The 9,651-nt window shown below is 43.2% G+C and overlaps 1 protein-coding gene across 1 annotated transcript; it reads left to right on the plus strand.

Annotated features, from left to right (window-relative positions):
- Positions 1 to 471: 471 nt before the first annotated feature.
- On the plus strand, positions 472 to 8,245 carry LOC137381147 (probable G-protein coupled receptor 139). Its single transcript, XM_068053534.1, has 4 exons — positions 472 to 523; positions 2,063 to 2,224; positions 5,539 to 5,599; positions 7,390 to 8,245. The coding sequence occupies exons 1-4, from the start codon at positions 472 to 474 to the stop codon at positions 8,243 to 8,245; spliced, it is 1,131 nt and encodes a 376-aa protein (XP_067909635.1).
- The last annotated feature ends 1,406 nt before the right edge of the window (positions 8,246 to 9,651 follow it).

Below are 9,651 nucleotides of genomic sequence, written 5' to 3' on the forward strand. Positions count from 1 at the left end.
CCGCATTGCTGGATCTGATGCTGGGAAATAAGTGGGCCATGTGTCTGTCGGGAAAGCGCTTGGTTAACAGTGATCATCCTGCAAATGTTTCGACCAAAAACGTAGTCAAGCAATGAACAAAATAAGGTAGAACATGCAGATTGCAATTGGGCTAATTGAAATGCAATGGAAATGGATCTAGCCATGGTAGAATGGAACCAAAGATTGGCAAGAAGAACTGTATCAGAACAATCTTTAAGGAAGAGATGCTTCAGGTACAGGCAAGGAACATTCCAATAAGGGAACCAGGTCGGGGAATCATGAACGGGCTTCCCGGTTGACGAGGGAATTAGAGATGATGATAAAACAAAAAAGAGGGTGTGTCATGCATGTCTGATAATCTCAGGAAGTTAGAACTCGGCTGTATATAATAAGTTGAGAGGGGATCTGTCGAGAAACATAAGACTGCCAAAGAGAGAATGAGAAAATAGAATGGCAGTCAACATAAAAGGGAGCCCAAAAATCTTCTACTGGTATGTAAACAGTAAGCTTGCATTAAGAGGAGCAGTGGAGACGTATTAGGTACAGAGGAAGAGTAATATATGCTCAGGGACGCAGGGCTAGGCTAATATACTTAATGAGTACTTTTAAGCGTGAGGAAATGGAGGCTGGAGAAATACCAGTAGAAGCAGAGGGAGTAGAGGCAATGGTGAGCCTGTGAAATTCACTACCACAGTTGAGGCCAAAACATTGCATGTTTTCAAGAAGCAGTTAGATATAGCTCTTGGGTCAAAAGGGATCAAAGGGTATAGGGAGAATGCGGGAACATGTTACTAAGTTGGATGATCAGCCATGATCATAATGAATGGCGAAGCAGGTTCGATGGGTCGAATGGCCTACTCTTTCTCCTATTTTCGATATTTCAATGTTTCTATCAACACCAGGGTTATAATGTTCCTGAGACTATTCATCCAAATCAACACCAGTGCTATTGCTTTATAGACTGTTCATCCACAACAACACCAGGGCTATTGTTCCTAAGATCGTTCATCCCCAACGAAATCAGGCCTTTTGTTCAAGCGACTGTTCATCCTGATCAACACCAGGACTACTTTTTTTCCTAAGACTGTTGCTCCTCATCAACAACAGGGCGACTGTTCCTGAGACTGTTCATCCACATCAACACCCGGACAAATTTTCCTGAGACTATTCATCCACATCAACACCAGGAAAATTTTTCCTGAGAATGTTCATGCAGATCCACTTCAGAGCTATTGTTCCTGAGGCTTTTCATCAGCATCAACAGCAGGGCTATTGTTCAAGCGACTGTTCATCCGTATCAACACCAGGTCTACTGTTCCTGAGAATATTTGTCAACAAGAACACCAGGGCAATTGTTCTGAGACTGTCCATTCGAACCAACGCCAGTGCTTTTGTTCCTGAGACGGTTCATCAGCATCAACACCTGGTATATTGTTCCTGAGACTGTTCATCAACATCAACACCAGGGGTATTGTTCCTGAGACTGTTCATCTTAACCAACACCAGTGCTATTGTTTGTGAGGCTGTTCAGCAAGATCAACAGCAGACCTACTGCTCCAGAGACTGTTCAACCATGTCAAAACCAGGGCTATTTTTCCTGCGACTGTTCATCAATAACATCACCAGGGCTATTGTTCCTGAGAATCTGCATCTAAATCAACACCAGGGATCATGTTCCTCAGACTGTTCATTAACATCAAGACCAGTGCTATTGTTTCTGAGATTCTTTATCAACATTCATCAAAGTGATTATAGGGAGTTAGGCAGAAATGTTAAAAAGCAGGACTTCTAGGGGTAATCTTAGGATTAGTCCCTGTGCCACGTGCTAGTGAGGGTAGGAATAGGAGATTAGGCAAATGAATGCGTGTCTGAAGAGCTGGTGTAGGCGGGAGAGCTTCAGCTACTTGGATCATTGCGATCTCTTCTGGTGCAGAGATGTCCTGGACAAGAAGGAAGGGTTGCATCTAAACTGGAGGGGGACCAATCTGCTTGCGGGAAGCTTTGCTAGTACTACTCGGGAGGGTTTAAATTTGTCTTGCAGGGGGTGGGATCCAAAGTAGTAGTCTCTTGGATAAGATAGTTGAGGCAAATGCAGAGGTTAAAGCAACCAAATCCAATAGGCAGGCCGCGCAGGCGCAGGACAGGGAGAGTGGAAGGTCTGGTCGGCTAAACTGCAATTACTTTAATGCCAGAAGACTTACAGGTAAGGCAGATGAACCCAAAGGATGGATTGGTACATGGGATTGTGATATTATAGCTATTACAGAAACGTGGTTGCGGGATGGGCAGGACTGGCAGCTCAATGTTCCAGGGTACCGATCCTTCCGGCATGACAGAGGTGGAGGTAAAGAGGAGGGGGAGTTACACTATTGATTAGGGAGGACATTACGAAAGTACTTAGAGAGGATATCCTAGGGGGAATGTCCAGCGAGGCCATATGGGTAGAACGTAGAAATAAGAAAGGGGTGATCACTTTGATGGGATTATACTATAGGCCCCCCAATATTCAGAGGGAAGTGGAGGACCATTTTTGGTGTCATCTGAAAACTTACTAATCATGGCCCTGACATTCACATCCAAGTATTAATATATATGACAAACAACAGAGGGCCCAGCACAGATCCCTGTGGCACACCACTGGTCACCGGCCTCCAATCTAAGAAACAACCCTCCTCTACCACCCTCTGCCTCCTATTACCAAGCCAACTTTGAATCCAATTTGCTAGTTCACCCTGGATCCCATGTGTTGGAACCTTTTGGACCAGCCTAGCATGCGGGACCTTGTCAAAGGCCTTGCTAAAGTCCATGTAGATAACGTCCATCGCCCTGCCCTCGTCAATTCTCTTGGTCACCTCCTTGAAAAACTCAATCAAATTCGTGAGACATGATTTCCCACGCACAAAGCCATGCTGGCTATCCCTAATCAGACCATGCCTTTCCAGATGCCTATAAATCCCAGTTTCTCAGAATCCCTTCCAATAACTTTCCCACCACTGACGTAAGGCTCACCGGCCTGTAGTTCCCTGCTGCACTTCTTAAATAAAGGCGAGCCGAAGGGCCTGTTTCTGTGCTGTACGACTCTATCTCTCTGTGACTCTATCAACACCAGGGCTATTGATCCTGAGACTGTTCATCTTTTTCAACACCGGGGCTAAAGTTCCTGAGATTTTTCATCCACATAAACACCAGGACTTTTGTGCCTGAGACTGTCCATTAACACCAACACCAGACGTACTGCTCCTGAAAGTGTTTACTCAAATCAACAGCAGGGCTATTGTTCCTGAGACTGTTCATTCTTATCAACATCATGATAATTTTTCCTGAGATGTTCATCCACATCAACACCAGGGCTATTGTTCCTACGACTGATCATCAATAACTACTTCAGAGCTATTGCTCCTGAGACTCCTCATCCAGATCAACACCAGGCATCATGTTCTTCCAACTGTTCATTAAAATGACGACCTGCTATTGTTTCTGAGATAGTTAATCAACATCAACACATAGGGCAACTGTTCCAGAGAAAGTTCAACCACAACAAAACCAGGGTTATAGTGCCTGAGACTGTACATCCAATGCAACACCAGGGCTATCTGCGCTGCGACTATTCAACCACATCTACTGTGGGCTATTATTCCTGAGACTGTTCATCCAAATCAATACCAGGGCTATTGTTCCTGCGACTGTTCATCCAAATCATTACCAGGGCTATTGTTCCTGCGACTATTCACCGTATAAACGCAAGGGCTATTTTGCCAGAGATGTTCATCCAAATCAACACCAGGGCTGTTGTCCTGCGACTGTCTATTCACATAAATGCCAGGGCTATTGTTGCTAAGACTTTTCATCCAATTCAACACCAGGGCTATTGTTACTGACACTGTTTATACAAATCAACACAATGGCTATTGTTCCTGAGACTGTTCATCCACATAAACATCAGGGGTATTGTGGCCAAATCTACTAGAATTCTTCGAGGATGTAACTGGTAGAGTTGATGAGGGGGAACCAATGGATGTGGTTTATTTGGGCTTTCAGAAGGATTTAGACAAAGTCCCACATAAGAGATTAGCATGTAAAATTAATGTGCTTGGGATTGGGGTAGTGTATTGCGATGGTTAGAAAATTGGTTGGCAGACAGGAAACAAAGTGTAGGGATAAATGGGACTTTTTCCGAATGGCAAGGCAAAATGGGGTACCGCAGGGATCGATGCCAGGATCCCAGATATTCAGAATATATATTAATGATTTAGATGAGGGAACTAAATGCAATTTCTCCAAATTTGCAGATGACACAACACCGGGTGGGAGAGTGAGTTGTGAGGAGGATACAGAGAGGCTGATTTGGACAGGTTGAGTGAGTGGGAAAATGCATGGCAGATGCAGTGTAAGGTGGATAAATGTGAGGTTATCCACTTTGGTAGCAAAAACAGGAAGGCAGATTATTATCTGAACGGCTATAAACTGAGAAAGGGGAATATGCAGCGAGACCTGAGTGTTCTCGTACACCAGTCACTGAAGGTAAGCATGCAGGTCCAACAGGCGATAAAAAAGGCAAATGGTATGTTGGCCTTCATAGCGAGAGGATTCGAACACAGGAGAAGGGATGTCTTGCTGCAATTATGCAGGGCCTTGGGTCGGCTACACCTGGATTATTGTGTGCAGTTTTGGTCTCTTTATCTGAGGAAGGATGTTCTTGCTATAGAGGGAGTGCAGCGAAGGTTTACCAGACTGATTCCTGGGATGGCGGGACTGATGAGGAGAGATTGAGTCGGTTAAGATTATATTCGCTGGAGTTCAGAAGAGTGGGGGGGGGGGGGGGAATCTCATAGAAACCTGTAACATTTTAACTGGACTTGACATGGTAGATGCAGGAATGATGTTCCCGATGGTGGGTGAGTCCAGAACCATGGGCCATAGTCTAAGGATACGGGTAGACCTTTCAGGATTGAGATGAGGAGACATTTCTTCACTCAGAGAGTGGTGAGCCTGTAGAATTAAATACTACAGAAAGCAGTTGAGGCCAAAATATTGTACGTTTTCAAGAACGAATTAGATATAGCTCTTGGGTCTAAAGGGATCAAAGGCTCTGGGGCGAAAGCGGGAACAGGTTACTGAGTTGGATGATCAGCCATGATCATAGTGAATGGCGGAGCAGTCTCGATGGGCCGAATGGCGTAATCCTGCTCCTATTTTCTATGTTTCTATGAGACTGTTCATCCATATCATTTATTATTAATATTCCTAAGACGGTTCGCCCACATCAACACCAGGGCTATTTTATCTGATACTGTACATCCACAACAACAACAGGGCTATTGTTCCTGAGACTGTTCATCCATGTCAACAGCAGGACTATTGTTCCTCAGCTTTTCCATTCACATCAATACCAGGACTACTATACGTCAGACTGTTCATCCACATCTAATTCTGTGATCATAACAAAGTAATTTGCAAATCACTTTTTGTCGAAACTTGTAAGGAATTTAGAATTATTTTGTTTCCCATATCCTCTAGTCATCATATTGTATTACTTTCAACTAACAATGGTTCACTTAAGCTGTTTGTTTCCAAGAACGTAACTAACATCCCTGCTCAGATTCCCTTGATGACTGTCCTCAGGGATATTGATCCGTTGTATTCATAAGGGTTTCTCTGAAGAATTCTGTGCATTGGTGTTTCACACAAGAAATTTACCAGATAGAGCTCGTTTACTACCCGATTCTTGCAACTGTCAGTACTCCCGGTAAGGCAGTGAAATGACATGGTGAAAGTTCAATACCAATTTTGACTGTTCATGTTATATTTTCTCCTGTTTGATGGCAACAGTTAAGTGCCAAGTGATTGTCTTGTTTTCCTAATGTGATCTCTTAATTAATATTATAACTCTTCTGGAATCTATACCACAGAATTTTTTCAATAGTTCCATTTAATGTTTACAATATAAACTCTTTCCTCGAGTCTGCACGAACTTCAGATCAGAAATAATTTCGCAATTTTAAATGTGCTGATGTTGTAAAATGGGTTACATGTGTAACATGGGGAAACTCCAATTTATTGTATTCTAACGATATTTCTAGTTGACATTTGGGGTTACTGCAGACTAGATTAGATTAGAGATACAGCACTGAAACAGGCCCTTCGGCCCTGCGAGTCTGTGCCGAACATCAACCACCCATTTATACTAATCCTACACTAATCCCATATTCCTACCAAACATCCCCACCTGTCCCTATATTTCCCTACCACCAACCTATACTAGTCACAATTTATAATGGCCAATTTACCTATCAACCTGCAAGTCTTTTGGCTTGTGGGAGGAAACCGGAGTACCCGGAGAAAACCCACGCAGACACAGGGAGAACTTGCAAACTCCACACAGGCAGGACCCGGGTTCGAACCCGGGTCCCTGGAACTGTGAGGCTGCGGTGCTAACCACTGCGCCATTGTGCCACCCCAAACGTTTCTCTTGTTCGTATGGATTTGAATTCAGCTTCGGTTTTGTTTCTCACTGTAAGTGGAAGGAATCGATTTCTGTGAACGGTGCATGGTCCACTCCACCAGACATTTCCATTCTGAAATGTGCCTGGCCAAATTAAAAAGATGGTGAGAGTGAGCTCTCCATGATGTACAGAATACAACAGAAAAGGGCAAGATTGCACGCTCTATGTTGTCCAATCTATAACCCAATAGTGAGAGTATGTGATCTCTCTGTCCATTACAGACTGTAACCCAACAGACCAAGAGTGCACTCTCCATGTTGCACAGGTGGTAAACCAACAGAGCAAGAGTGCACTTTCCATGTTATAGAGGTAGTAAACCAACAGGGCGGGAATTCACGTTCCATGTTGCACAGGCGGTAAACCAACAGGGCGAGAATGCACGTTCCATGTTGCATTGAATATAACCCAACAGGGCGAGGGTGCGTTCTCCATGTTGCACAGACCATAACTCAACAGGGCGAGAGTGTGAGCTCTCCATGTTTTACAGACCATAACTCAACAGGGCGGAGCTGTTCGACAGTTACTTCCTCTTCGAGACACTGGTGTTCTGGGTACCAGAATTCTGCAGACATTTTCTGTACTGTTTTAACCTCAGCATCTATTTCTCTGTCTGAGATCAACAATTTCATTTGTTTTATTTAATGTTCTCCTATTTTCTTTTGCTGCAAATTTCAATGCTGCCAATACTAAGTTCTTTAAATTAAAAATAGCATTAATTCAGATCTGTAAAACATATATTTACACACATTCTTCAGGACTATAAATGGTTCTTTACAAAATGTTTTGGGACAGTGTTGATGTAAATTTAATGCTTTCTGTTTATTACGGTTAACTTGGTGGCGATACTGATTTTGTCTCGAGGCAGGTGCGGTCTCTCCAAATGTATCACTCGCTACCTGGTGGCCATGGCATTGGCGGATCTCATGGTGGTAATCATCCATGTAATGTTACACCGGATTAATATCATGTACTTTCCAGCTCACTTCCTGTTTATAACTCCTGTGTGCGTTCTAAATCTTGTCATGTCCAGTGTATCTTTAGACTGTTCAGTCTGGTTTACTGTCGCCTTCACTTTTGATCGCTTTGTGGCAATTTGCTGTCAGAAGCTACAATCAAAATATAACACCGAGAAAACAGCCGCAGTGGTTATCGCCACCGTGTTTGTGATGAGCTGTCTCAGAAATATTCCCTTTTACTATTCAGTTGAACCTGTATTTAGAATTGACGATTGGTATTGTGTTTCTACAGCTGATTATTTCACGTCCCCCTTGTGGAGGGTATACAAGTGTATCCACATCATCACAAATCCTCTATTACCAATCCTTTTAATTCTGTTGTTCAATGCTTTGACCGTCAAGCACATTATAGTGGCCAATAGAGCCCGCAGAGGACTCCGGAGCAACAGTGAGAAACAGGATGATCCAGAGGTGAAGAATCAGAGGAAATCCATGATTTTGCTTTTTACTATTTCTGCCAATTTCATGTTATTGTGGATGACGTATGTTGTCCATCTTCTAAACTGGCCAGTGAAAAACTTTTATTACACAGATAAATATAACAGTAATGCGATATATATTACCCAGCAAGTTGGATTTATGCTGCAGTTTCTCAGTTGCTGCTCAAACACTTGTATCTATGGACTGGCACATAGAAAATTCGGAGAGGAGCTGCAGAATGGGTTGAGATATGTGTTTACACTGATTGAGAAATTGTGTCAATAACAAGTAACATCGATGTGGAGCAGGGCTTATAGGTTTATAAGTCAATTGCGTTTACATTCCTGAATTCCTTATGTGCAGGTGAATGACAATGAGAATACTGATTATCTTTAACAAGATGTTGGAAAGTCATGTATAATGAACAGAATATTAAAGATGAATTTTAATATGGCAAAATGAAATGTTAATAACATGAACTATTCTGATGTTAATTTAACGGCTGGATTTGTGGAGTAAAAGCAAGCGTGCACCAACAAAATACATCAAATTAGTCATATTTGACATGTGTCCCTCTTCTCACCTTCTTCCCCATCCCTTGCAAAACCACGATCGTCACCCCTTCCTCAAATGTCAACGCTCAAAACCTCTGTTCTTAAAAATAAGCTACAATCCCGAGGGCCTAAGGATCGCGGCCTACTCACTGACCTTCTTGGAGCGGAGATGAGCGGACCTGTGGGGAGAACGCCGTGAAAGGAGTGATAATTGAGCCCGAGGATCGTGGCCCACACACGAAGCTTCCGGAAGCGGAGCAGAGAGCAGTCCAGACACACCACAGTTTGAATACAAATTGAACAGTGACGTCACAGGAAAGCTGCAAGATGATTCGTTGGTGAGTATTAAGGAATAACTCTAAATAGCTGGGTAAATAACTACAAGATAAGGGAAAGATCTACAGTGTTTTTAAAATATAGTAGGTAGTGTTTTTTGTGGGGAATCAAGGTCCCGAGTGTAAATCGTCTAATTTTTGCGCAATTTAAGGCGCCAAATTAAGGGTAAGTCATGGCAGGGCAGCCAGGCAACGTGGAGTGCTCCTCCTGTGCAATGTGGGAAGTCCGGGACACTTCCAGTGTCCTGGGCAAACACGTGTGCAGGAGGTGTCTCCAGCTGCAGCTACTCGAACTAATTTGGCAGGGAGATCGGATAAAGAGTGGAGGTACAGTAGGGGCGATGCACAGTCAAGTATAGAAGAGAAACTGCATCAGTCTGGAACACAGAGCAAGTATAGACCTCTTAAGGCCCAAGTAAAAAATGCAAGGCTGGATTGCATCTACTTTAATGCAAGGAGTCTTACCAGTAAGGTAGACGAATTGAGGGCGTTGATTAGCACATAGAATTATAATATTATTGTTATCATAGAAACATGGTTGAGGGAGGGCAAGGACTGGCAGCTTTATATTTCATGGTATGGAATATTCAGGAGAGAAAGGGTAGAAGCAAAAGAGGAGGTGGCCTTGCACTGTTGATCAAAGTGTCATGTCTGCAGTAAAGAGGGATGATAACTTAGAAGTTTCCTCAAATGAAGCCATTTGGGTAGAACTTAAAAGCAAAAAGGGGGTGAATACTTGGCTAGGAGTGTACTATAGGCCACAAAACTGTCTTGGACAGATATAGGAGCAGATATGTCGGCA

The sequence above is a fragment of the Heterodontus francisci genome, chromosome 21, assembly GCF_036365525.1.
Source record: "Heterodontus francisci isolate sHetFra1 chromosome 21, sHetFra1.hap1, whole genome shotgun sequence".
NCBI classification, from domain to species: domain Eukaryota; kingdom Metazoa; phylum Chordata; class Chondrichthyes; order Heterodontiformes; family Heterodontidae; genus Heterodontus; species Heterodontus francisci.